At 39.8% G+C, this 27586-nt stretch overlaps 2 protein-coding genes, 1 long non-coding RNA gene and 1 pseudogene across 4 annotated transcripts; 2 read left to right on the top strand and 2 right to left on the bottom strand.

The window, feature by feature from the left end:
* Window positions 1-795: 795 nt before the first annotated feature.
* LOC115676442 (uncharacterized) lies at window positions 796-7957 on the bottom strand. The gene is made up of 10 exons (XM_056311930.1): window positions 7827-7957; window positions 5789-5940; window positions 5573-5664; window positions 5458-5500; window positions 5280-5336; window positions 5102-5156; window positions 2330-2415; window positions 2145-2240; window positions 1203-2051; window positions 796-1127 (listed from the first exon to the last, which is right to left on the bottom strand). The coding sequence occupies exons 2-10, from the start codon at window positions 5933-5935 to the stop codon at window positions 978-980; spliced, it is 1575 nt and encodes a 524-aa protein (XP_056167905.1). The 5' UTR covers window positions 5936-5940; window positions 7827-7957; the 3' UTR covers window positions 796-977.
* On the bottom strand, window positions 6131-7820 carry LOC130138288 (uncharacterized). Its single transcript, XR_008816695.1, has 2 exons — window positions 7347-7820; window positions 6131-7272 (listed from the first exon to the last, which is right to left on the bottom strand). It is a non-coding gene; the product is annotated as an uncharacterized LOC130138288 (long non-coding RNA).
* Window positions 7958-8842: 885 nt separating the features above from the next.
* On the top strand, window positions 8843-10750 carry LOC115676509 (uncharacterized protein At5g64816). 2 transcript variants are annotated; one of them, XM_056311935.1, is made up of 3 exons: window positions 8843-9005; window positions 9088-9138; window positions 10078-10750. In XM_056311935.1, the coding sequence occupies exon 3, from the start codon at window positions 10135-10137 to the stop codon at window positions 10516-10518; it is 384 nt and encodes a 127-aa protein (XP_056167910.1). In that variant the 5' UTR covers window positions 8843-9005; window positions 9088-9138; window positions 10078-10134; the 3' UTR covers window positions 10519-10750. The 2 variants fall into 2 exon arrangements, with proteins under 2 accessions (XP_056167910.1, XP_030455318.1); XM_030599458.2 differs by having other exon boundaries at window positions 8845-9005; window positions 10091-10750.
* A 582-nt stretch (window positions 10751-11332) lies between these two features.
* On the top strand, window positions 11333-25665 carry LOC115676324 (MADS-box protein AGL24-like; annotated as a pseudogene).
* The last annotated feature ends 1921 nt before the right edge of the window (window positions 25666-27586 follow it).

Genomic DNA, 27586 nt, shown 5'->3' with positions numbered 1-27586 from the left:
CAGTTACACCAAGCCGGCGGAGGGAATGGGGCGGTCTGCTTGAATACGAGTTTATAAGAGGGTAAAATCGAAAACAATATAACTGTCTTTGCTATATGTTCGAGGAACTATATCTCAATTATCGGCATGCTCAGCCGTGAAAACCAGACCCAGGGGACCGGCGATTCCATTTCTGTCCAGAGGCGGAATTCAGGTGGGACTGAAAAAGTGATGATCGATGCTTCATTGCCCCGTGGAAGCGAAGCTTTTGAAGTGACATGTAAGATTTTGGCCCTAAAATGCATGGCCACAACATCGTCGAAATGCGACTGTACTAGATATTATAGGATGCAGTTCGTTTTCTTCCACCAATGTCTTTGATAAACACGATACTTTTTTCTCTTTTGGCCCAAACGCATGGACTCGATACCGACGTGCGCTTTTATGTGGATGTGAAAACCGAAAGGTGCCCGAGAAGAAAATCGCTGAACAGAGCACATCCAGAGAGTCAAGCAATATATGAAGATGCATGGAGCAACTAATAACTAACACAAGCATTTTCTCCAGAAAGCATATCACGGTGTTATCCTGGTGTCATGGGACATCATACACCACGGCCGACATTATGCAGATGACTCAACAGCGAAACCTAAAGAAAGGATGACTCAAGCACATGGTAATCACTCAGGCAAAGCTTTGAAAGTGGACAAGACTAAACTGAGATCTCAAACTCAGCATTAGCATTTTCGATAGATTATGGACGAACATTAAGCACCATTTACAGTGAATTAATGGTTTAGAAGTAGGGAGAATATCTGCACACGTCGACTATGAACTGAGGAACAAATTGAAAGGTTAGGGTCTTTTAAGCTTTGCTGCTACCGCTTTCTAAATCATGTATACACAAACATTATCACTTAGGTGAGACAACCAAATTAGATGTCACGAAGAAAGAAATATCTTCACTTGGAAAAATTCCCAATTCCTTTACGCCCCGATTAAAAACTAAGACAGTGGTGTTCTCCCTTTTGAAATGGCGACCCTGCAGGACTGACCAAACCAAGACTTCTCATTACTCGCAATCGCCGGGCGGAAAATTCTTGAGCTCTTCCAGTTGAACTGGGAGAAGGTGCCTGAGATTTGTTTTTCTGGAAAGAAAAAACTAGTTCACCAGCAGAAAGACAGAAACGCGATCATTAGTCGAGCAAAAGTAGCATACTCACCGTTGCACTCGTTGGCTTCTTTTTCTTCACCGACTCAACTTGTTTTGCAGCTTGCATCTCTGTTTCCTCCTTGGCGTATTTTATATTTGGCTGGAGCTCCTTCTGCACATTATCTTGCGCCGTTTTTCTTTTGTTTGCATTCAGCTTCTTCACTGACCTGTCTAGCAAAGGGGGTTCATTGATTGAATTCTCATCCACCCTTATGCTACTTGGCTTGCAGTTTTTCCGGTTCTCTTCCTGCTTCAAAATTTCGCATTCTTTATCACGGTCCATAATCCGGCCTTTCCTCTTTAACCCTCGGGGCATGCTATCATGTTGATCAACTTCGCCACAGCCTTGTTGTTCATGCTGGCAAAAGCTCTTCTGCTTCTGTTCATTCTCCACCTCATGATGCTTCAATGATTTGCTTTCCACTTTCGAACAGTTGACAATGGCCTTGGGCTTAACCTGTGGACCAAGCTGTCCCGAGATCCTTAGTTTTGCATTTTCTGCTGCACTTCGTCCATACAGCTTGATTCTGCTTGACACACTATCTTGCTTCAATTTTGAGTTCTTCCTCTTTGCTGAAACAGAAGCATTCTCGGTGCTTAATTCATGATTTTTCTTAACCCCATCTTGATTGGGAGTTCTGATCTTCAGATTCTTGGTGCTCCCATTCTTTTGCTCTAGACATTTGTCAATTCTCTCTCTCCCAGAAATGCCACTCTCTCCTGCCTCTACAGTTCTTGGTGTTGTTGGCAAAACATCTTTACTATTTGATGGATCTGGATTGTCACTTAGCCTTTCTTTTCTGCGTGTCTTACCACGATGAAAGGTTTTCAAGGTTGCTCCTTCAGCTCTCTGAGAACCCTAGAAGCAACAGACTCTTCAGACAGGTACAAGCAGCAAATGTGCATCAAGAAAATCAGCCCAATGGCCATGCATATGAGGCCTAGTGTTTACCAACTTCATCTTAGATCTCTCAGCTATTGGATCACCTCTTCGTCCTGCAGTCCTCTTCGAACTTAGATCTGTGTAACCTTCTGCATCAGCATCTCCCTGGAACCAAGATTATTTACAACATCTCAAGAGTCATTATGAGCAAGTAAGGGTATTATAATACAAAAAACCATTCTACGCCAACCCACAGATTTCCTGTCTTGTAGATTCTGAGATCTATCCTCAGTATCTTGATTCGATCCATTATCCTTGGAAGCACCATTCCTTCTTCTATCTGCACAAAACATATCAAAATTATATATACAACAACTAGTATCTTTACATTTGAGGGTAGCGAGCAAAGAAAAAAATGCCTCAAGAAAGCAATAGTTTGATAGATAACTTATTCTCCTACCACAACGATGGGCAGATTCAAACAAACAGGCATTGACTAAACAGGAAACCTGGAACTCCTATCATAGACTCGCAGCTTTATATATGTGAGCCATGCACATGCAGACAAATGCTAAACCTAATGTCATTGCGAGGTGTCTTTTATTTCTTTGGCACTCAATCTTCAGAGCGACATAGATCATATCTCTGGGGCTGTATAAGTCAAAAGCATGTCAACAAATGCACTTGAGTGAGTTAACTATTGAAAAGGTCGAGTACTCTGCATATTATATTCACAAAAGACAGTCTAAAATGAAGGTAGCCAGCCTAAAGCCTATGACCCAGTTTGACGTACAGTTCAACTTGCTATCTGAGCAGGCTTTTGAAAGCCAGAATGAGCAGCTCAGACAGCTGCAAAAGCTAGAGAGATCTATGCATCCTGACATTTTCAAGCGGCAAGGTAATTAGGCCACTAGCTTCGTAGTCAATGAAAAAATCACTATACAAATCTTTGTATATTGTATACATAGAGGAATCAAGCAACAGTTCAAGCTTCACCAGTTTCCATCCACAACTTGGTTAAATTATTTAGATGACGCTAGTTCACAAGATATATGTTGTTGAACATGCTATATGGTATCACCAGTTTTCTTGAACTCCATCATTTATCATACAAAAGCGATCGTGACACATAAGTTAAGAGAAGGATCACTGTGATTATGTTACAATAAATATGAGTCATAGGTTGAAAATGGAAATTAATATGGCAGCAAGTCTATTTAGCATTTATGTAGTTTTGAAATAGTGCTGCTGGTTTTTCCCTCCTTTCCCTAGAGGAGCGATCAATTATATCCCACTGGGAAAAGAGGGAAAAGTTGTGCTAAACTAGTCCTATCCAGGACAATGGGATCTGTTGCTATTAAGTCCTCCTGGCATAAGCTGGCGTAAGATTAAACACTAATCTTCAAGGCACTCACTTGAGATTCAAAGCATCTAAAAACAGGGTTAATTCCAAAAAAAAGCATCAACTTTAGGTCGAGGGACAATTTTGGCCCAAACTTTTTTTTGTTCCATAAAAAAGTTTCAACTTTAGGTCGAGGGACAATTATGGCCCGAACTTTTTTTGTCCCGTAAAAAAGCACCAACTTTAGGTCGAGGGACAATTCTGGCCCGAACTTTTTTTTGTTTTGTAAAAAAGCACCAACTTTCACTTAAATCCCAAATCTGGCCCTTATTGACTTAAAACCATTGATTTTCCAACTTGACTATTCCACCTTAGCAATAAATCCACGTGACTTGCTGACTGGATTTAAAGCATTATTCATTGTCTTATTCTCAAAGAATACGGTGACACTGTTCGTCTCCTTCACTTCACCGGCAAATCAAAAATATCTCTAGATTGAATCTTTCTGGCCAAACTTCGTCGTTTTGTCGTAATCTGAAGCTGTAGACCACCGCCCGTCGACAGACGCCATGGAAGAGATTCGCCAGGCTCACCACCATAACTTTTTTTTCTCAAACAAGGGTAACTTCAAACAGAAAGCCAATGGGGGGCCAAATTTGGGATTTAAATGAAAGTTGGTGCTTTTTTACGAGACAAAAAAAAGTTCGGGCCAGAATTGTCCCTCGACCTAAAGTTGGTGCTTTTTTATGGGACAAAAAAAAGTTCGGGCCAGAATTGTCCTTCGACCTAAAGTTGGTGCTTTTTTATGGAACAAAAAAAAGTTCGGGCCAAAATTGTCCCTCAACCTAAAGTTGGTGCTTTTTTTTGGAATTAACCCTCTAAAAACACCACATTAATCTTTTTCTTTTTCAGCATTGCTGCTGAAAGTAATAGGCATTTTCTTTATAAACAAAGCACATGGCTTGTGTCTGCTACTAAAAACTTCCTGCATGCACAAGTGAAGCATGAGGTATCCTACGGTAAAGTCAGATTGAAGATGAAGAGGGTACACTATCTCGTGATTTAAAAAGAATGCATATCTCAAACAAGGTTCTCCCGGCTGGTGTTTTTCCAAGCTACATAAGAATGGCAAGGTAGTCAACGACCTCATAAGAAGTCCAAAAATTACGAAAGAATTAGAGAATCTACAGAATGTTACAGGAAAACATCAAAACATAAGCAGCAATAAGTTAGAAATATTATTTTCTGCAGCACATTTAATATAGAGCCTAGCCTACCATGCAATAAATGCGTGAGGATTTAACATCCAGCCAGGATGCTATCCACCATATGATACCCAAGGATACAAGAAAATGTGTCATCAGAAGAAGCAATTCCAGGAGAGAGATAAGAAGCTCAATAGAAATTGGTTGACACAGGTATGTTAGTCATGTTATACTGTCGAAAACAAGCCCTCAATTATCTAATTCTATTCTATTTATAGAGGATTAGTGTGCTTGGGTGGGAGTCCCTGATGATTAAATAAACCAAGATTTTACAATGACTGCAATTGTAGAGAGACGCAAAAGTGAAGCCTATGGAGTCGCTTCTGTAACTGGATAACCAGCACCAAAAAATGTCTTTACATTGGATGGTTCGGTGTTTTGATGATCACTACCTTATCGAGTGCAACTTCTGTACTTACCTGTATGCTTACATCCCCGTTGCTTCGATTTGGCAGATGTCGAACTAGAAAGTTCCTATATCCAGAGACAAGTTGCAGTTAAGTCCACCAGAAATTCAAAATTAACTGGGAGCATACATACTATACTCCTTGAGCACTATCTGTAGTAACTCAAATGAGAAACACAAAATAAACATACCCTCTCTAGAGCTTTCGCAAATACATGATGATAGCTCTCATTATTCTGTTTGAGCACCTGAGTTTCGAATATACAGAAGAGTTGGCAACGGTAGAGGGCAATAACCAAAACCATTGATTCAAAGGACTTTAAAGGAAAGGAAAGGTGTCATTCTTTTAGAACTTTGTAGCTAACTTACACTTTCAAACTCATATTGGCATTTAAGAGGATCTGCATACAAACTACAAAAGAAGAGAGTTGATTAAGCTGTTAAACACAAGAGCAGTCATAAGAGAGCTGGCATATTGACTCACTGTTTGTAACTCCCATACAACCGTACAAGAACTTCACCTGCCAACCTCTTACTGGGTTTATTGCTCTCACTCACACTGTCACCATCAACAACCTAACAGAGAAAGCATATGAACAAAATGAACTCTTTCCCAAAGTGACATGTTGTGGACGATAGCCACAGAATACGAAGCAATTCAAAGGTTTGATGTCCAGAACCACATAAGCATTTGACAAACCTGTGCCGGCCACCATGAATCACCATTGAGCCTGACCCAAATCAAGCTCCCCGGCACAACTTCCCCTTTTGATTGAGTAGATGTACCTTCCTTACCACTATTCCCAGCAACTGATGATCTAGTACTTGAAAGATGATTTTTCTTCATAGATCCTACAAACATCACAAATAGAACATCAAGGATTATCGCCAAATTCTTCTCTTATGTCATCTTTTACTTCCCACTTTCCCCTAAAACACTATCAATTAAGTATCCCTGGCAACAAGGAGAAGTTTTATTTACACTTCCAGTTATATCGAATTTACGTAACTTTCTTTATGCAGAATTGTCCTAAATTTCTAATTTTGTTTATTATAGCTTTTAGAAGAAGAAAACCATACTTGCAACTTTCCTTTCCCCTGAATGGTCATATATAGAAATACTTTCTCATATTCATAAGCACCGCATTCTTTTTTAGGTATATGAAAATTAAAGGAATTTCTCTAAGAGATCCACAAATGTCCCCTCCAATTTCTCCCATCCTCTGTGGCATGTCATTTCAAAGATGTTGCTCTAAATTGACCTCAACAATACTCCCTCATTCTTGTCAAACTCCTATCAAACTCTACCATTTTCCTTGGATGCTTCTATGTCAGTAAAACCATCCTTCTTGTTCCTACAAACATTTTCTTACATATACTGATTCCTTCTAGCATCTTATAATCAAAGACTCTCAATGAACTTCTTCATCTCATCCACTCCTAATGAGTCCATATCAATACTTTGTCATCAAGCAAAGTTACTTCATCCTTGATGATGAATATCAATCCCCAGTATCTTACCAAGAATATCACTACACTATTCATCGTCTCATTTGACTGAACAGGAAATATTATAACCCACTCTCAATTTATAACAAGTCATAGACTTGTTCAGTTGCAGAAGATATATAATGCAGTTGTTTCCACAAGTAGAAAAACAAAAGTGCCTCCAGGTGACCACAAACAAATCTGAAACTATAATCTGACAAAAGAGATCCACGAACAATTCCACTAATTTGTTAAGATTTTACCTAAATATGGCATCAACTAATTCTCATTATCATTAGATCCCACTAGACCATTCCGATCACAGCTCGAAAGCTTGTCCACCACTAGAGTTACCTCATGCAAACCGGAAACCATATTGTTTCGAAAAGAACAAATGTTTTTTTTGGTATTTCAATAAACGAGGCGATCTCTCGACGATATCCACCATCAACACGCAGCACATTTTCTCCTTCCCTCATCGCAATGGGGCTGGAAGAAAAGAATCCTAAAGCCCAGCAAGTGCAGAGCAACACACAGCTAAGATACATGAGAAGAAATTGGGAGAAGAAAAAATCGAAACCGAGAAACAAGAGACAAGATGCTGGAGTCACACGCACGCCAAGGCACTATGCTGAACCGCTCAAACCTCGTTCTCGTGTCCGTGTTCCAAATTCCAGACAACAGCGCTTCCCCGACCTACATGTACATTACCTCCCAAGGTGATCGTCATGGTCATATGCAAGAATTTATCCGATTGATCGCATCATTACCAGTCCGACGAGTTTCGTCAACCCACATTTCAGGACTCGCAACACGACAAGTCCGTCATCCACACCGTCATCGCGCACGCACAAACGCAACGCAACACAACCGAAGGTTCTCCGCGCGTGGAGCGCAGCTTCTAACATCGGCCTGTCCACCGAGGAAACCGAAAACGCAACGAAAGCCAAAAACAGAAAAGGGGCAACAGAAGCGCGAAATGCAGCGCGTTGAACACCGATTTCGGTCCTTTTTCCGGCGGGACTTTCCCGAGCAACCGGCGCTCCGACGGAGCCCCCCGGCGCGGGGCCCGGCGCCGGGACAAGGCCGGGCCGGCCGCGCGAACGGAGACGGAATCCGGAGGAGCTCGCAGCAGCGACGGTGGAGGGGAACGGCGAGACCGTACGCACCTACTTGCGGCGGCGGCGGCGGCGGCGACGGGAACGAGAGGGAGATTTGAAATTGCGATGGTGAGCGATGAAGCGTCGTACCTGCACTGCAGTTCGTCTTCTCGGCCGACGGAGCTTCCGAGTTCCGAAGAGAAGGACGGACGTCGTGAAGACAAGAAAGTGTGAAAGTGTGACCATATACGACGGTGAAAGTCAAGACTTGGGTGGGGGGATACTTTAATAAGGAATAATAATACAAATGGCCCATAAATTTTGGCATAATGCACAGTATCGTCCATGAACTTTTAATTTGTTCAATTGCGATCTTTGAAATTTTGGTAAATCTTCAATCTAGTACCTATATTGATATGAAAGTATCCAATGTTATCGTTCAATTAATTCAAGTTCCGCGATAATATTGAACATTTCAATATAGTTCAGAAATTAAATTAAATATATATTTGTGCTTTTCAAAAAGTTAAAAGTAACATTTTGCTTTCTTGACATAATTTATAATGTTATTTGAATTTATAAAAATTGTAAGCACATCATAAATTTATATGAGATGGAAATTATGGATGTTTTCGGGTTGAAAAAAATTTCAAAGTGCATTAACACAAAATTTAGGATAAGTGAAAATGGCAAAAAGCAAAATTCTATACGGTTAAACTTTCATAGTTAAGTCAAAACTAGTCAACCTTCTTTAAACCTATTGATCTTAGGGGCGATAGGTTGCGCTCGAAAATTTGTAAATCGAAATGACTCTTGAAATAAATTAACTGAATCGAAACTGATTTGACCCGCTCGCCTGCCAAAGGCGAGTTTAGAACTTTATATTGCTCTCTTCTATTTTTAATTTGATAGCATCAATGTGATTAAACAAGTTAATGCTTATCGGAAATATTGATTGTACCCGAAGAGAAATTTGAGGTTCCAATTGCAAAAAGTTACGTAAATAAGAGGAGAAAATGTGGACTTAATTCCATTTTTTGCGCCCGTTGATCGTTCAGGTTCAACCGGGCGGTTCAAATCGAGTCAAAAACCGAATCGAACCGGCCCGTCCAAAACCTCTATCCGCCTGCAGTTTCGTCTCCGTCCTCTTTCGTTTCACTCGCTCAGAACCCTAACCCACAGACACACACACGCTCTCTCTCTCTCTCTCTCTCTCTAGCGCTACCTGTTCTCTCGCTCGCCGATCGCCTCGCCGGCGACGTAGGCCGCGAATCGCCGGCGGCCGCGGCCCCGACTTGCTTCGGCTCACCGCAGTCCGAGACGTTCCAGGTTCGAGGAGCCTCTTTCTTCTTCCCCTGCGCTTGCGTTTCTCTCTTATCGGATTCCCGCATTGGAATTTGTCTCGTTGCAGGACGCTGTCCCCGCCGCCGTGCTCTTGCCGCCGTCTCTCTAAAATGCGCAGGTTAGTCCCTGGGGATGCGCGATTCGAAGCTCGTTTACACCTGTCAAAACAAGGGTGGATGTGTGAATTTGCATAACGTTTCATTTGCATGACATTTACTAACTGTGTTAAGCACTGAGCTGAATTCGTTGTTCGGGTAATTCGACACGATTATTGAAGGTGACAGCGCTTCGCATTGTCGCTATCTTTTGAACATAGACGGCTTTTCGCATTAGCCGAACCTATGTGACTCTCCTGTTTTAGTGCGGTATGATTACAGCACGGCAACATTACACGATTAAGTTGTCCATTCGAGCCTATCCCTGACACCGGGATGCTGTTCCCTAATGCCTCTCTGTTGAAGCTTAGTCTTCAAAGTTATTATGAATTCAATGGGATGCTGTTTGTTTGGAGGTTTCTCGTCTTAGTGGTCGGTTATGCATCTGGAGAGCTCATTTAGTGACTTGGAATAAACACCACCTTGGCTATAGAACCGCTACAACTGCTTGTTGCATCTTTTTGAAGCATGGTTCGTATTTGATGTCAAAAGAAACTTCTTTGTCTTGCCTTTTTGTTTTTGAGCGCATTCTGTTCTTTGTATTTCTGATAGCGTAACCCGTAATGCATAATCACAAATGACTCTTATTGGATGCAAAATTGACTATCAAAGCATGAATAGTAGGCTTTTTGTTTGATTTTTTATGTGAGTAGATTTGATACGTTGTATTATGGATGTAAAGAAGTGAGTTCCAGTCTCTTTGTATATCTCGTCGGTAGGATTTATACGTAGCCTCTGTAGTTCTAACTGATTTGATAGTGTCCAAATTACTATTGTCAGGGTTGTTGTATCAGTTAGATAGCTTAAAGAAGAAAAGGACAATTTCTTTTTTAAGATGAGATGGATATCAGGGAAATATGGAAATATATTGAGTAATTTTTCTGAATTCTGCTTATGTTGAATATGTGTTAATAGGTGAAGACTTAATCGAGTGAAGGAATCATACAAGAAAAGCAGTGATGGTGGAAGTGTGGTGGCCTTTGCTTGGAGCAGTGATACCTGCCATTGTTGGAGGGCAAGCTTGGAGGATAAGGAAAAGGCGAGCTGAGGAACAGAGGTTGAAGAGCGTGAGAGGGCGAGAAAAGAGCTCCGAAGAGATATTTGTCTGCGAGAGGGTCTGCACTTCAAAGAGAATGCTGAAGAAGGTCGGCTCATTTTCCAAAGACCCAACTCCTGATACATGTGTCACTGTTTGTGGTGTATCCCAGCTTGATGCTTGTGCTGATGCATGTGCAAGAACCGTCTGTGTTAATCAACACCAAGTGCCCAATTGGAATGATATTTGTCTTAGGAGGTGCCAGAGCGAGTGCCTGAGGCTCTCTAATTCCTCTGATGCATCTTAGTAGTCATATACTGTACCCTCTTTATTACTTGTGCAAATGTTTTTTTCGATCCTTTTCTTAAATAGATCAGTTGTCATAAAACATGTTTTGTTCCATGACAGCTGAGTTGTCTACAAGTATCCACCACTATTCTCGTAGTGTTGGCATTTTCTCGTGTGGATTCTGCTAGATGACCAATTTGTTTCATCTTGGATTTACTGGAGTACAATTTGGTTTTAGCTCCTTATCATTCCATGGATTTTCTTGGTATTCTTCTTGCCGAACTCCTGTTGGTTATTTGTCAAATGCTCATCTTATGGGTATAACACCTTGGGACTCGCTTAGGGCCCCCAATTCATATGAATCAAGAACTCAAGGAAATTTGAGATATCTGAAGATTTCTGGACGAGTCTTGATGTTCTTTGAAGGGAGAAGTTTTCAAATTCTTGTTATGGGAGGCTCAGATGTGTGAGAACAAGCATTCCAATAAGATACAATTGTTTCTGCTAGGCCTGTTACTCTTACGACTTTGTTCCTATCTCTGCTAGCAACTGTTCTACCTAATTTGGGACAATTTATGTGTGATTGCCGGAAGATCAACAATCTGTCATATCATGTGTTGTCTTCTTGTTTATGAAAAGATTAGGCCAAGATTACTAAACGGAACAGGTATATTATCCCAAGGAAAGAATAGCAAAAAATATAGGCAGGAAATCGAGATACCCATAGGCCTCGAACAAGGCCTATGCTCTCACCTTTTTTTGCTTTTACCGACCCAACCCGAATGAATTGGATGAGCCAACCACTATGGAACGGCGAATGTGGACATGTCGCGATGGTTTTACCTGTCATGTTGCAAGTCAGGAAGTCTTTCCAGGTAATGTAGCAATTGCCCAAGAGAGAGGTTGGTATGGGATTCGTGCGTCATGGCTTGTAGTTATAACCTTATGCACGGCACAGATACCGTGACTCATTTACTACTGAAATACTTTGCTCGACGGTGAAATTATAATCTAATTGAAGTTTGTTTTGGCGATAATTTATCTCTTGCTTTCTCCAATTTTCTTACCCTTTCTCTGGTCTCTCACCCCCGCAACATACTCTAGTTTCCATTTTTCGCTGACGAATATATTACACAATGCACCCTTGAAACAAAACAATTAAGTGATCTGTCAATGAGCTAACTTTTTCTTGCAAAATAACTAATACTTCAAAAGTAAGGAGTATTTTCTCGTTATTATGCTTAACAAATGCTCCTATAATGATTGTTAGCACAACCTTGTTGTTGATAGTAAGTTGTGACCAAGAATTTGAGTATTTCACTCAAATCATTTCTAATTCAATAACAGGGTTTCGGATTTGCGAAGTAGGCATTTTCTAGGCCTGCTTTAAGCTGAGGCGTGGATCTGGATTGGCCATCTTTTAGGCCTCATTTCCAACAGCGTTGTGTGCGAGAGCCTCTTGAAGTCTTGACCAGCTTCTCAAGGTATTCTCTAGCTATTCTCGATCGCGGGTGCCCGTCACGCAACAACGCTGAACTAGCTCCAAATCCAAAGATATAGAACTCCATCGATTTTTACATTTTACTTTTTACTTAACAAAAATATTACGATTTCCGTACTTTTTTTTTTTTCTAACTTGAGATATTCGAAACTTTCGGTATATATGAATATTGATACGTAGGATCACATATATTGTTTGTAAATTTTAAAATTTCACATAATATTTTGAATTATGGCGGAATTTTTTGCATTAGCCTAATGCCAAACAAGCAATGGTTTCAAAGACAAAAGACTTATCAAGAAAGTGGGAAAAAGTTGGAACCAATAGAGTGCGAAGACAAGCTTGATCTTGACCGCAAAATTCAAATTCGATCCCCATCCAACATGTGAACACTAGTCATGCGAAAAATAAGGAGGGGTTAAAACCCTTGCCGCTTTCTCTTCTCGCCCTCCTCTCTCTGGTTCCCTTTTCTCTTTCACTCCAAGCTCCCTCGATTGAGAAATCACTGTCAGTCGAGGGAGGCTCCATATTCTCAATCCCAATCTGATCGATGAGTATTTTATTGTTTTCATCTAATATTTTTTTTAGTTTTTTGTTCGCTACTGGTGCTCTTTTTCCGCTCGCCGGACGTATTTCATTTTCATCGTTAGGTATCAACCCTTTGCTTAAGATTCTCCAAACCAAGAAGTCTAACATAATCGATAAGGAATACGGTGAGTTCCTATTGCTTGGAACTGGTTATATGACTTCTTAAAGATTTTAAAATTCTCATCTCCCAATCTAAATCTAGATTTGGGAACGCTTCTCTTCCGATCTAGATTTAGATTTGGGAGTTCCTTAGAGGTGTTTCTATACTCGTCCAACCTCTCCTAATCTATCCGACCAAAAAAAAAAACCTCCCCCGATCTAGATCTAAGAGCTTGTTCAACTTTAAGAGCAATATTGTTGAAACTTGAAATATTATCTTATATCGCTTGACAACGGATCCTAATGGATCTTTATATTCATGTAGTCTCCCTCCACCTATAAGCTTAAACTTTTAGATTGGACTATCTAACATGGTATCAGACGTAAATGTGCGTAGTCAAAATTTAATGAGCATTTCGTAATCCCACTTGATATATTCAAGTAGTCTCCCTCCACCTATAACTTATAGCTTTTGCGTTGGACTTTCTAACAAATACCGTAGCCGATTGTTAATGTGATTATCGCAAATCATTATTTCTTTATCTCCTTTGTATATAGTAATTATAAATAGTAAGTTTAATTAAAAGATCTTGTTTGTTAAGCAACAAGATGCTTCTTTTGAAGTGTCACACTTCACACTAGCGCTAGAAAAATAAAAGTTAGGGTTCCGGTATAGACTTTATGGGTTATTGTACTCGTTGGTTTCTCGAATCCAGTTCCTAAGTTTAAATAAAGGCATTCGAAAACGGAATAAACCAACGGACCAACTTGAAACGACGCATCAGAACCTATCCACAAATTGACATTGCAAAGGACGCATAAAAGGAAAGGAGCGAGGAGCCAAGGCAAGAGGCCAATGAAATATAGACAACCAACAAGGTCCAAGTCTCCCTTCTGGACCATCCGAAGAAGACTTTGAAGAATAAGAATCCTCCTATCTATATCTCGAAATGGAACATGAAGGGCACCGAAGAAGACGAAGCGTCGGTTGATGGATAGAATCTTGAACAGAAAGTTTCGGGGGCTCAAAAAGGATGCTGAACAAGCTGAGGTGCGTGGAACATTTTAGTCGTTTGGAGCGCAATAACGGAAGAAGTTGTCAATAGGTACATTGAATCTTGAATAGAAAGTGTTGCGGACTCGAAAGGACACTGGATAAGCTGGGGTACTTGGACCACCTAAGTCTTTTCGTGGCGCGGACGTGGATCCTCCGCCTCTCGGGCGGTGTTTTCATAGATCGATGTCTTGAGCTATTTCGGTCATCGATGCATTTCATGTCGACGTATATCAATGATCGAGAAGTGGTCATGCTCGTGCTGTGATGTGTCGAGGTACACTATGTGTATTTGGGAAGACATGTAAAGCGTACCGATATCTTGAAATTGAAATTTAGTGTGCATGTGTCTATATATAGGTGTGTATCAAATACCCTACAAAATTTGAAGCGCGTGCTTTCACAATTGTAGCTTTTGCGGAGATTGTGTTCTTCGAATTCTCTAATGGTAATTTTACTTCGAAGATAGTGGCTCCACCACGTGATATTACATATGGTTGCTGATAACATCAATAAAAACTTGTGGTATGTACAGTTGAAAATGAATTTTGGTTCTATCTAATTTGGTATTCTTAATAGGCCGGTGAATATTGTCCAATCAGTCTTAAACTTATTGTACGGATGACAATTTAGTCTTGAATTTTCAACATAAACCTTTATGCGAAATTCCACTATAGTCCTTTCAGCAAATTTCACCAAAAATCGTTGACTTGGCTGTGTGCTATGTAGGACGACCGGTGATGATTGGGCCACTATGTTAGTGATTTCTGGCAAAAATTGACCGGTGATGATTCGTGCGACATGGCTCGAAGTTATAACCTTAAGCACAGCACAAATACCGTGACTCATTTACTACCGAAATACTCCGCTTGACAGTGATATTATAATCTAATTGAAGGTTGCTATGGTGATAATTTATCTCTTGCTTTCTCCAATTTTCTTACCCTTTCTCTGGTCTCTCACCCCCGCAGCATACTCTCCGTACCCCACCTTCTCTCTCAAACACACCTAGTTTCCATTTTTCGCGGACGAATGTATTACACGATGCACCCTTGAAACAAAACAATTAAGTAATCCGTCAATGAGCTAACTTTTTCTTGCGAAATAACTAATACTTCAAAAATAAGGAGTATTTTCTCATTATTATGCTTAACAAATGCTCCTATAATGATTGTTAGCACAACCTTGTTGTTGATAGTAAGTTGTGACCAAGAATTTGAGTATTTCACTCAAATCATTTCTAATTCAATAACAGGGTTTCGGATTTGCGAAGTAGGCATTTTCTAGGCCTGCTTTAAGCTGAGGCGTGGATCTGGATTGGCCATCTTTTAGGCCTCATTTCCAACAGCGTTGTGTGCGAGAGCCTCTTGAAGTCTTGACCAGCTTCTCAAGGTATTCTCTAGCTATTCTCGATCGCGGGTGCCCGTCACGCAACAACGCTGAACTAGCTCCAAATCCAAAGATATAGAACTCCATCGATTTTTACATTTTACTTTTTACTTAACAAAAATATTACGATTTCCGTACCTTTTTTTTTTCTAACTTGAGATATTCGAAACTTTCGGTATATATGAATATTGATAAGTAGGATGACATATATTGTTTGTAAATTTTAAAATTTCACATAATATTTTGAATTATGGCGGAATTTTTTGCATTAGCCTAATGCCAAACAAACAATGGTTTCAAAGACAAAAGACTTATCAAGAAAGTGGAAAAAGTTGGAACCAATAGAGTGCGAAGACAAGCTTGATCTTGACCGCAAAATTCAAATTCGATCCCCATCCAACATGTGAACACTAGTCATGTGAAAAATAAGGAGGGGTTGAAACCCTAGCCGCTTTCTCTTCTCGCCCTCCTCTCTCTGGTTCCCTTTCCTCTTTCACTCCAAGCTCCCTCGATTGAGAAATCACTATCAGTCGAGGGAGGCTCCATATTTCTCAATCCCAATATGATCGATGAGTATTTTATTGTTTTCATCTATTTTTTTTTAGGTTTTTTTGCTCGCTGTGGGTGGTCTTTTTCACTCGCCAGACGTATTCCGTTTTCATCGTTAGGTATCAACCCTCTGCTTTAGATTCTCCAAACTAAGAAGTCCAACAGAATCGATGAGGAATACTGTGAGTTCCTACTGCCTGGAAGCAGTTATACGGCTTCTTCAAGATTTTAAAATTCTCATCTCCCAATCTAAATCTAGATTTGGGAACACTTCTCTTCCGATCTAGATTTAGATTTGGGAGTTCCTTAGAGGTGTTTCTATACTCGTCCAACCTCTCCTAATCTATCCGACCAAAAAAAAAAACCTCCCCCGATCTAGATCTAAGAGCTTGTTCAACTTTAAGAGCAATATTGTTGAAACTTGAAATATTATCTTATATCGCTTGACAACGGATCCTAATGGATCTTTATATTCATGTAGTCTCCCTCCACCTATAAGCTTAAACTTTTAGATTGGACTATCTAGCATGGTATCAGACGTAAATGTGCGTAGTCAAAATTTAATGAGCATTTCGTAATCCCACTTGATATATTCAAGTAGTCTCCCTCCACCTATAACTTATAGCTTTTGGGTTGAACTTTCTAACAAATACCTTAGCCGATTGTTAATGTGATTATCGCAAATCATTATTTCTTTATCTCCTTTGTATATAGTAATTATAAATAGTAAGTTTAATTAAAAGATCTTGTTTGTTAAGCAACAAGATGCTTCTTTTGAAGTGTCACACTTCACACTAGCGCTAGAAAAATAAAAGTTAGGGTTCCGGTATAGACTTTATGGGTTATTGTGCTCGTTGGATTCTCGAGTCCAGTTCCTAATTTTAAATAAAGAAAGGCATTTGGAAACGGAATAAACCAATACGGACCAACTTGAAACGACGCATCAGAACCTATCCACAAATTGACATTGCAAAGGACGCATAAAAGGAAAGGAGCGAGGAGCCAAGGCAAGAGGCCAATGAAATATAGACAACCAACAAGGTCCAAGTCTCCCTTCTGGACCATCCGAAGAAGACTTTTAAGAATAAGAATCCTCCTATCTATATCTCGAAATGGAACATGAAGGGCACCGAAGAAGACGAAGCGTCGGTTGATGGATAGAATCTTGAACAGAAAGTTTCGGGGGCTCAAAAAGGATGCTGAACAAGCTGAGGTGCGTGGAACATTTTAGTCGTTTGGAGCGCAATAACGGAAGAAGTTGTCAATAGGTACATTGAATCTTGAATAGAAAGTGTTGCGGACTCGAAAGGACACTGGATAAGCTGAGGTACTTGGACCACCTAAATCTTTTCGTGGCGCGGACGTGGATCCTCTGCCACTCGTGCGGTGTTTTCATAGATCGATGTCTCGACCTATTTCGGTCATTGATGTATTTCATGTCGACGTATATCAATGATCGAGAAGTGGTCACGCTAGTGCTGTGATGTGTGGAGGTACATTATCTGTATTTGGGAAGACATGTAAAGCGTACCGATATCTTGAAATTGAAATTTAGTGTGCAGGTGTCTATATATATATATATATATAGGTGTGTATCAAATACCCTACAAAATTTGAAGCACATGTTTTCACAATTGTAGCTTTTGCGGAGATTGTGTTCTCCGAATTCTCTAATGGTAATTTTACTTCGAAGATAGGGCCCCACCACGTGATATTACATATGTTTGCTCATAACATCAATAAAAACTTGTGGTAGGTACGGTTGAAAATGAATTTCGGTTCTATCTAATTTGGTATTCTTAATCGGCCGGAGAATATCGTCTAATTAGTTTTAAACTTATTGTACGGATGCCAATTTAGTCTTGAATTTGCAGCATAAACCTTTATGCGAAATTCCATTGTAGTCCTTTCAGCTAATTTTTGCCAAAAATCTTTGACTTGGTGGTGTGCTGTGTAGGATGACTGGTGATGATTGGGCCACCACGTCAGCGATTTCTGGCAAAAATTGACTGAAAAGACTATATTGGAATTTTGCACAAATTTTTAAGACTAAATTGGCAAAATTGAAATGTTTAGGATTAAATTGGCATATTTGAACCTCTGCGTGCACCGCCAATTGGGAACAACATAATTACTATAAAAAGGAATTTCCAGCTTGTGCTCACCACCGATGAAGATACGAGATCCCTTGATCAGCCGCGATTATTTTGCTTGAAAGATCTGTGCTTGTGGAACAAGCATGTACTTAACCCTTTTGGTACTCCGTTGATCCTCTTTGTTTCTGGGATTTGGCTTTGTTTCACGGTATTCTAGACTTTGCTCCCCTTCGATTTGCTTTACTATGAAATATATGTACTTGTATTTTTTTGAGCGACGAATACAATTCTCTTTCGACCAAACAAACAATCTTCATCACGACTCTTTGTTACTATATATCCTCAAAATCTCACTATAACAATTCCAATTCCGGTGAGACAAAATCACACAGATGAAGTAGTAGACCTCTATTGCAAGTTTTCAATTACTAATTTTGCCCAATATCCATGGTTGTGAGGTTAGGGAGGAAGAGACCGAATTTTTCCTCAAATCATCTATTGTGAGGTTAGGGTTTGAAGAGGAGGCTGAATTTGGGGCATTCATCTCATAAACGACGTCGTTTATGTCAATTAATGCCGACTCACTATGCCGGTGAGCAATGTCGGTCAAAAGAAATGTTAGAATATTGCCTTGTCGGATTTCTGGCGTTCCAAATTGGAGTTGACACTTAAGTAATATATTTTTTTTACCAAAGTGGCATTGAAGTGATTTGTTGAAAAATTTTGGTACTAAAGTGAATGTCATACGAAAGTTATGGCTCTTCTACTTCTAGTGTCCTTTATCATTTTTTTATTGGATAAGTGTATTTGTGATCCTACAACTTGTCACGAAAATGCGATTGAGTTTTTTAAAACTTTCAAAAAGTGCATTTAAGTCCTAAAACTCGTCAAATTGGTGCAATCAAGCCCTTCAGTTAACTCTGTCCAACTTAACTAATAGAAAATACTAACGTGGCTTATTTTATTATTTTCTCTCCTGCATGACATTAAACTAAAACATGAAGCATAAGACTAAAATGATGTCGTTTTGGTCCAAATCCAAAATTTTTAAACCCAAATTTTAGTTAAATTAAATTAAAAAAAGGTTAAAAGTTAAAGAAAACAAATAAAAGGAAACAAAAACCATAGGACAGGCCTTCCCCGTGGGGCACCATTGCTGCCCCACCATCACCAGAAAAAACCGATGAGGCCACAAAGATGGCCGACGAGGGTCGTCGGGGCCTCAATGATGGCTGATGACCCTTGTTGACCATAGGCAAGGGCCTGTGATCGTCGGGACCCTGCCGACCCTTTCCGGCGATGGGGCGGTCCCACATGGCCCTCCCACCGAAGGGTTTTTATCTTTTTAATCTAATTCAACTTAGATTTGGGTTAAAAAATTGAAATTTAGACCAAAATGACGTCATTTTATTATTATGTTTAATGCATTAGTAACATTAACACCACGTAGGAAAGAGGAAAAAAAAATATCAGCATTTTCAATTTGTCAAGTTAGATGGAGTGAACGGGAAGAATTGATTGCATTAATTTAACAAGTTTTAGAACTTGATTGCACTTTTTGAAAAATTTAGGATACAGTAGCACTTCTATGGCAAATTTTAGGACTTCTAGTGTATTTGTCCCTTTTAATTTCTGTTTACTATTAAATAATCCATATAAGCTCCTCCATCAATTGTTTTTTTCTCCAAAAGTTCATCTAGTATTACTTAAACTCACCAACTTGGAGGATAGTTAAAGGTATAATAGAATATTAACAATAGCAGAAATGTCCCCGGTAACTATTATAAATATTAGCATTATCGTTTTATAAAAAAGTGATCCTTAGTAATACATGTGTACCTAATTATGTGATTTTTTTTCATAAGTAAAAGGGAAGAAGGGGGACTAGCGCAGCAAACCTCTATTCGCGTTTATTATACAAGCACGTCAATGCATTTCGTTCTACTAGCATGCCAGAAACCAGAATGTCTCTCCATGTGATGAAACAAATGTCTCAGGCACAAGCTAATTTTGTTCACGACATCATTCGAACTTGTGACCTCATGGAAAGACAGTGTAAGCTTTATCACCAGATGACCACGCTTGGTGATACCGACTGATGTGAATTGCACTATTATGTAGCTAGGTTATTTTGAAGGCGCAACCTACACAATTCACCATTAAACAGTATATATGCTTCCAAGGTAGGTGTTTTTTTTGTTCACAATTGATTCGTATTTTAGTGTTCATGTAAGTTCACTCATGCGGTTCCTACCAAAAAATTATTTTAAATTTTTAACAACATCAAAGAACTCACAAAATTGAAAAAGTATCTTAAATGTCGACATATTTAGTGATAAATAAAAGTATAATGACGTTTGATTTTTTTTTATCTAAATATAACATCGTTGAATTAATTTTCACTATATAAAGATATTATAAAATGTTAAACCTCATACAAAATAATATAATAAAAAATAATAAATGAAAAGATGTTTACATCACTCTTTTATTGTTAGCATCTCAATCGAATCTACTGCTGATTGACATTTTCATATTTTTTGTCCTTTTGTGCTATTTTGAGTAATTATTTTTCTTTCATAGCCACGTCGACTAATACGGAAAGTGACCTTGTAAGAAAGGTCAGAATAGTGTCCACGCCACGCTCTGACTTCGGGCCTGTTTGGTTCAACTTTGAAAATACTACTTGGGGGAATACAAATACCTTTGCGTGAAAGCCCATTGGGGAAATGCAAATGGTGTTTGGTAAAAATATTTTGTAAAGCTACTTTGGCCAAAATATAGTGTTTGGTGAATTTTTTTTGCAAATGCACTTTGAGAATTATCTTATTTATTAAAAAAAAAAAACAAAACCTACCCATCGCCGGAGCCGGCCGCGGCCGTCGCCCGAGGTCGGGCGACCCCCGGCGAGCCAGATCCGCCGCCGCCGGCGGTCGCCCGAGGCCAGGCGACCCTCGGCGGGGGTCGCACGACCCAGGGCGACGGCCGCCCGGGTCGCGCGACCTCGGGCGACGGCCGCCTGGGTCGCGCGACCCGGGCGGCGGCGGCTCGAGGTCGCGCGACCCAGGCGGCGACGGCCTGAGGTCGCGAGACCCAGCCGTCGTCCTCGTCCGGGTCGTGCGACCCCCACCGAGGGTCGCTTGGCCTCAGGCGACCGCCGACGGCGGCGGATCTGGCTCGCCGGGGGTCGCCCGACCCCAGGTGACCTCGCCGGGGCTCGCCCGACCCCAGGCGACCTCGCCGGCCCTTCTCCTTCGTCGGCCACTCTCGCCGGCCGCCGTCGCCGGTCCTTCTCGTGAAGAAGATGAACAGCGTCAAACCCCACAAAAAAAAAAAAGGATGTGAACAGTAGCATTCGTGGAATGCTAGCATTTGGCCAATGCTAGTCTCAAAGTTGAACCAAACACTTCAGCATTTTGGAAAGGGGCTTTCGAGGCCCAAAGCCCCTTTCCAAAGCTGAACCAAACACCCCCTTCATATGGCAGTCAATTGCTTTGAGGTAACCAGCAAAAAATAAAAGTAATCAGCAATGAAATGATGGCTCACTTTATAGCCATGGTCGTACGGGAAATGAAGATCTGTAGAATCTAACTCGTGATAAAAGTGCCCAACCTTCTTGCTCACAACTTGGGCTAAAGTCATATAGCATTTGTATATTCTCCTTCATGCAGATTTATTAGAACATACTTTCTGTCTCCTTAATGTAATTCAAAATGAGAGTAGGTTCATACAATTCTTCGAAGCGTTGTTACTTCGATCATAACTCATCCTAACTGCACACATGTTATTGTAATTCTATATAAAATGTCCAAACATTTAAATCATCAAAAAGTATTATGTTATGTGTCAATGATTACAGACTTCGTGAGAAATAATTTGTTCAGAGATTATATAAATATTAACCTAAATACGAAAGAGCTAGTATGTATTTGTTGGGGGAATTTGAAGAGGAGCGATGAAAATCAGAAACTAATAGAGAAGCAAAACATATCAAAGATGTTGTCTCAAAGATGACGATTTTCACAGATAAATATGTAATCGAAAATTCAATCGGGATTTCATCTTCGAAACATGATGCTAATGCTCTAATATTCTTTTCCTAGTCTGTTTACAAGGAAAAGAAAGACCAGTTCGAACTCACTTGATGGCCGGAGAGTATAAAACAATGAAAAAGAGAGAGATCACATGTCCTTTGAAGGAGAATTACCCTTCACCATTGGAGCATTACCCTTCACCAAAACAAAAGAAAAATGAATAAATAAATAGAGAGTTTACACTTCACAGGTGCTAAGAGAGCTCAAAACACACCATTATGTGGCAAAGCAATATATTTAGATGAATAAACTAAAGTCCTAGATTGCGTCGTTGATTCTGGTCTCCTCGTTCTGAAAGATAACTCTTAACCTTTCTTAGGCAAAATGTAAATGATAAAGATAACCCCTCTTAGGCTATAAAAGGGAAGACCCTGTTTCCTTTCTCGAGCCCTCAACACACAGTCGCACACACGCACTCTCTCTCGCTCCTTCTCTCACTGGTGGCTTTTTTTTTTTTTGGGCTATGATCGGACCAACAAAAACCATCTGGTTCAGCCTCTGAATAAGGTAAACTACATCCCCACAAAATACAAAAAAAAAAAAAAAATTCAAGAAGAATCACAAAACCCACAGATCTTCACTCCTCCCCACAATTAACTTGCATTTTCTGGGAATTTTTTTTTGTGGGTGTGTGTTGTCTTCATGGATCTGAACTGGTTTCCTGCTTTTCTAGGGTTTTCTGGTTACTTGATCTCACAGAGCTTTCACCATAAGAATCAATATCTTTGTGTTGCTCTCCCGATATCAATTTCTAGGCCTCATCGTGTCTTACACTAGGTGAAATATTACTAGTTTGTTGACCTGGGTCTCGTCTGATTTCTTCTTATTCTTCTTCTTTTTTTTTTTGCCTTTTTCAATACGTAGAAAGAATTTGAGAAGAGATTCAAGGAAGATGGCGGGAGAGAATAAAGATAAAGAAGATAGACAACTTGACGGCGAGGCAGGTGACATTCTCGAAGAGGAGAAGAGGGCTGATCAAGAAGGCTGAGGAGCTCTCCGTTCTGTGTGACGCTGATCTGTCCCTCATCATCTTCTCAGCCACTGGCAAGCTCTATGATTTCTCCAGCTCCAGGTAGGTACTCAAATGTTAATTCTTCATAAGTCTCTAGTTTTTCATCATCGTATTATATGCATCCCTTTGGTGTGTGCGTGGTGTAATGCGAGAGGGAGGGAGGGAGGGAGGGAGTGCATATTTGGGTGCTTTGATCGTCTCTGAAGAGATCAATGTGTCTTGGTCATGATCCATCGTGAGAACGCATATTTTGTTGCAATTCCCACGCAAGGTACGATGTATAGAAATTTAAATATATGTGGATCGAAAGTTGAGTAACGGCTGCCAATGAGAGAGAGAGAGAGAGATAGAGAGAGAGAGAGAGATACGAAGAAACCTCCAATTTCAGAACTAGGATGGGGAACTTCAGGAATCTGCAAAGATATCGACAACAGTTTGATTCTACAGTCTCTTTCTCTTGTGCTGAACACTAGAGGCAGAATCTTTGTTTTTACTCCTTCGGGCTTTGTTTAGGGTAAGTTTACAAACACTTACAATACTAAACATGTGCAAACATGTACTCCACTACATGCAAGATGTACTACCCTATACCCCTTGGTACTTGGTATAGACTTTATTAAACATGCACTATACTAAACTTTCATATCTCGCCTCCTGAGCTATATTTCGACATCCACCGCAACGGGCTAGTTAGACTTGGCCTAACCCTCTTGTGTTTATTGAGGTAATATCTGTCACATATACAAAAACAAAACCTAACCCAAGGATACCATTGATATATATCCTTTTTCTTTTTCGCCACCCTTCAACAATTATACATGTACATAAATTTGAATATGCTGAAGTTTCATCAACACACATCTTGATGTTGGTCACTACACTTTGAATCTTTTCTTTTTTCAATTAGGTCAATGAGCTCCAATTTATTGTTTATCAGATTTGTGACTCATCCACTGATTCTTCGATATTGGTCGATTCAGACCTTCACTTAGTTTCACCCAAGCTTTTGTTCTGGTCATGGATAGATCACTCAAGTTTGGGTTCATAAGCAACGAGAATTGCCCTATGAAGACTTTTTACTTGACGTTCACCTGAGGTCACTCAACTTATTGTAGACTTCACAAGTGGTGGGCCAACTTTAGGCAACATCATCTTCTATGTTTGATATTGGGTCGGTTGTTCGTCGATCCTCAAGCTGAATGACTTCATTGAACACGAAATCAAAATTTACCGGCTTAGTGGTAAAAAACGAAAAGTTCAGTGGCTTGATTGAAATAGGCGAAAATTTTGCATCGTATAACAGAAACGCAAGTAAGATGTCAAGTTCTGTATTTACTTTGAATAGCATTTTCACTTTCTATATCTTCCTTTGTTTTTTTTTCTTTTGAATTCTTTTTCTGTGAAGTATGGAGGATACACTAACGAGGTATTATGGTCTCCACTCCAATAAAGTTGAGAAACCGGTCCAACCATTTCTCGCACTCGAGGTGAATCACTTGCGTAGATATGTCTACCATGTTCTCTTAAACTTGCGCCTTATGTTCGTGAAACGAGGCACATTCTCCCGAGGAAATCATTCTATTACACTAACAAATTCCTCTTCGAATGCGCAGGCCTTGCATTCTTTTACCGTAAAGTATAATACTGACATGCGAAACTCTGATATAAATGAATTAGAACGTTTCATATGGAGGATTTAACCTTTTGTCATGCTTAATTTTGTTGTCTTAGATGGAGAACACCAATCTCGAAATGTTGCGCAAGGAAGTGCATGATGAGACTCATAAACTGAGGTGCGTGCGTATGTTTTCCGTGCTTGTTTGAGTCGAAAGATGTTCTCTTTTTCTCGTTCCTCCTTTTGGCAGATCAATTAGATTTACTTCCCATTTCTTTTACAGGCAGATGAAGGGAGAGGATCTGGAGGGGTTAAACATGGAGGAATTGAGGCAATTAGAGAAGAAACTCGAGGCAGGACTGAGCCTCGTGATCAATGCTGAGGTCTCTTCTTTAAATTTTTTTCATTTGGGTTTTCATAAGAACTAACAAAAGGGTCTCTCACGTGTGTTCTTCTTGTTTCACTCTTTTGTCTCTCCCCATCTTGGTCGCTCGTCTCTTTCCAGGAAGAGCGAGCGTGGAACGAGATCAACAAACTGTAGAGAAAGGTTCGTGTACACTAACTAAACCTGTGTGTGCATCTTTCATTATAAACAGTACGCGATTAGGCCGACCGTCCAAAAAATAATTTCATATCCTGCGAACACAGCATAACATTAAAGTACATGGTCAAGTAGCGCCGCTCGAGAAGATTTAAGGTTTGTTGAAGGTCATCATAAACACAAAGACTCTATTCTGTTGATTTGAAGATTATTTCTTTCTGAAATTGTAGAGAGCACAGTTGATTAAAGAGAACCAGCAACTGAAACAGGAAGTAAGATTACTTCCTGATAATTGATATTAGTCGTCACCAATTTATGTCCATGCACTTTCTCTTTTTTAAAAGAATTATTAATGTCAAAAGGTGGGTCATTTGATTTCGATAAATCGCAGATGAAGATGATTTTACATCGAGGGAACTCAGTGACCGTGAACTCGGAGTTGATTAACAACGTTTCCATCGGCAGCAATAGCATTCCTTCTCTGGATGATGATAGCCCTAATCCCTCAACTTAGGGTGAGCAAACGAGTAGAACTGATTTACTGAAAATGAATATGTAAAACATTTTGATGCCCCTTGATTTGTTCTTCCGGTAATTGAATTTATGTTTGCCTTCGGATGCTTTGATATTTGGAGAATTTCACTATATTAGCCCCGGCCTCTTGGAGCCAATTCTTTTATTTTTGAAGTTATGATTAGCTGATGTTATTGTGGGTTAGGTAACGCGTCCGGTTAATGAGTTGGATTAGCTTTTCATTTAGATTTCTTTTTGGGGACACAGTATTGTCAAAATAATTTATAGGGTTGATATCACGAAAAACCCGAAACTGGTACACCTGTGACAAATTTACCCAAAACTAATTTTTTGACCACCAAAATTTCAAACTGATACAATTGTGATAAATTTACCCTTCGTTAGTTTCCGTTAAATTTTACCGTTAAATTACTGAGTTGGATGACACGTGTATCAGTTTTGGATTTTTACCCTCTATTTGTCACAACTATAGTAGTTTGTGATTTTTCGTGTTATTTATTTAATATAAAAGAAACTAATGGAGAGTAAATTTGTTACAAAAATTAATTTTGGATAAATTTATCACAGATGTGCCAGTTTGAGATTTTTCGTGGCATTAATCCTAATTTATTCATGATTTTTGAAAAGAATAGTTTTTTTTGGTCGTCTAGTGTGTAAAATTGACTTTGATATTCTTTTGTATTTTTTGGCCCAACTATGAAAATCATTACAAGTAGACATGGCCACGGGCCGGTTTTGGCCCGGAACCGGCCCGGTCAAACCCAGGCCCGGCCCGTTGACCGAGCCCGCGGTTCGGAACCGGAACCGGCCCGTGGCCTACGGGCCCGGTTCCGGTTCCAAATTATTTAAAAAAAAAATAATAATGAAATTTTTAAAAAAAATTCATTATTTATTTTTTTTAATAAAACAATTTGAACTCTAATTGCCATGCATTGTAAGTAAATTGATCTCTAATTACAATGCTTGGCTTGGGTGTATTGAACTCTAATTACAAGGCTTGGCTTGGGTTTTATACACAATGATTCTAATGCCTCTTCGTTCCCATTCGATGTGGGACTTTCGGCTTGCCTTGAACACCTTCAATGTGAGACTCTTGGCTTGTCTTCATGCAAATGCCAAGAGTCCCACATCGAATGGGAATGAAGAGACCATCAAAGGGGTTGTGTATAAAACCTAAGCCAAGCCATGAGCATGTGAAGTTGTATGCCTTTTGTGGCTACGATTCTTTGCTAGTTAAGAGCAAAAGGTTTCGTTGGACTGCCTAGAACCGGACCGGACCGGACCAATGGTCCGGTTCCCGGTTCGCCTCTGATCAAGTGACATAATGAAGACCTAGACATTTTTTACCGTTATGACACATTCAAAGGAATCTGATAGTCTGTCACAAGCCTGGAATTACCGATTTATTTGCTCCGAAGAAAATTCAATCTATTATTCATCATACCGTTGGACAAGGATTATTTCCAAACTAAGAGAATCTATTCTTGAAAGTGAGAAGATTATTGGAAGATTTGATTGTATGGGTAACCAAATTTTCGGTGATTTTATTGCAATCTACAATGGTTATATTGAATATCCGAAAGATCATTCAATGGTCAACTCAAAGATTGACAACTATAAAAGGATCGATGCAAGTCAAAGTAGATAGGGACAAGCTACGGAAATTACGCGAACACCTTACATGTTATAAGATCGATTAATTTGCTTATTGAGAGTCACACATTATTTATAATTTTTTGAGCGTACAAGTACTGTAGAAGAGCGTGTAATTTGGTAGTGTGATTGACCAGCTTTGGATAGAAGCAGCGCAAGCTACATTTGTAACGTCTTAGGAGCTACTAGTGAATTCCAATTTAATTGGTGGCTGTCGATCTGGAAAAGTGTGTTGGCTTATTCCAAGCCGAACCACTATCAATCCGTGGGCATTTATCTCCATCCCTTTACTCGCTATTCATTTGTTTGATAGAAGGATACGTTGTTCCAGCCTATCAACTTGATTCTACTTATTTCTACAA

Source organism: Syzygium oleosum, unplaced genomic scaffold (genome assembly GCF_021117445.2).
Source record: "Syzygium oleosum isolate NSW1041296 unplaced genomic scaffold, Sole_v2.1 Sole_v2.05, whole genome shotgun sequence".
Classification (NCBI taxonomy): domain Eukaryota; kingdom Viridiplantae; phylum Streptophyta; class Magnoliopsida; order Myrtales; family Myrtaceae; genus Syzygium; species Syzygium oleosum.
This window is presented reverse-complemented; position numbering and strand designations above follow the sequence as displayed.

Excerpts from the sequence above, each read along its gene's own strand:
- LOC115676442 (XM_056311930.1), bottom strand. The coding sequence starts at position 5,935 with ATGAAGAAAAATCATCTTTCAAGTACTAGATCATCAGTTGCTGGGAAT. Across the intron at positions 5,157-5,279 it reads TTGCGAAAGCTCTAGAGAGG|GAACTTTCTAGTTCGACATC; the intron begins GTATGTTTATTT and ends CTCTGGATATAG. Across the intron at positions 1,128-1,202 it reads AGAAGCCAACGAGTGCAACG|AAAAACAAATCTCAGGCACC; the intron begins GTGAGTATGCTA and ends TTTTCTTTCCAG.
- LOC115676509 (XM_056311935.1), top strand. The coding sequence starts at position 10,135 with ATGGTGGAAGTGTGGTGGCCTTTGCTTGGAGCAGTGATACCTGCCATT.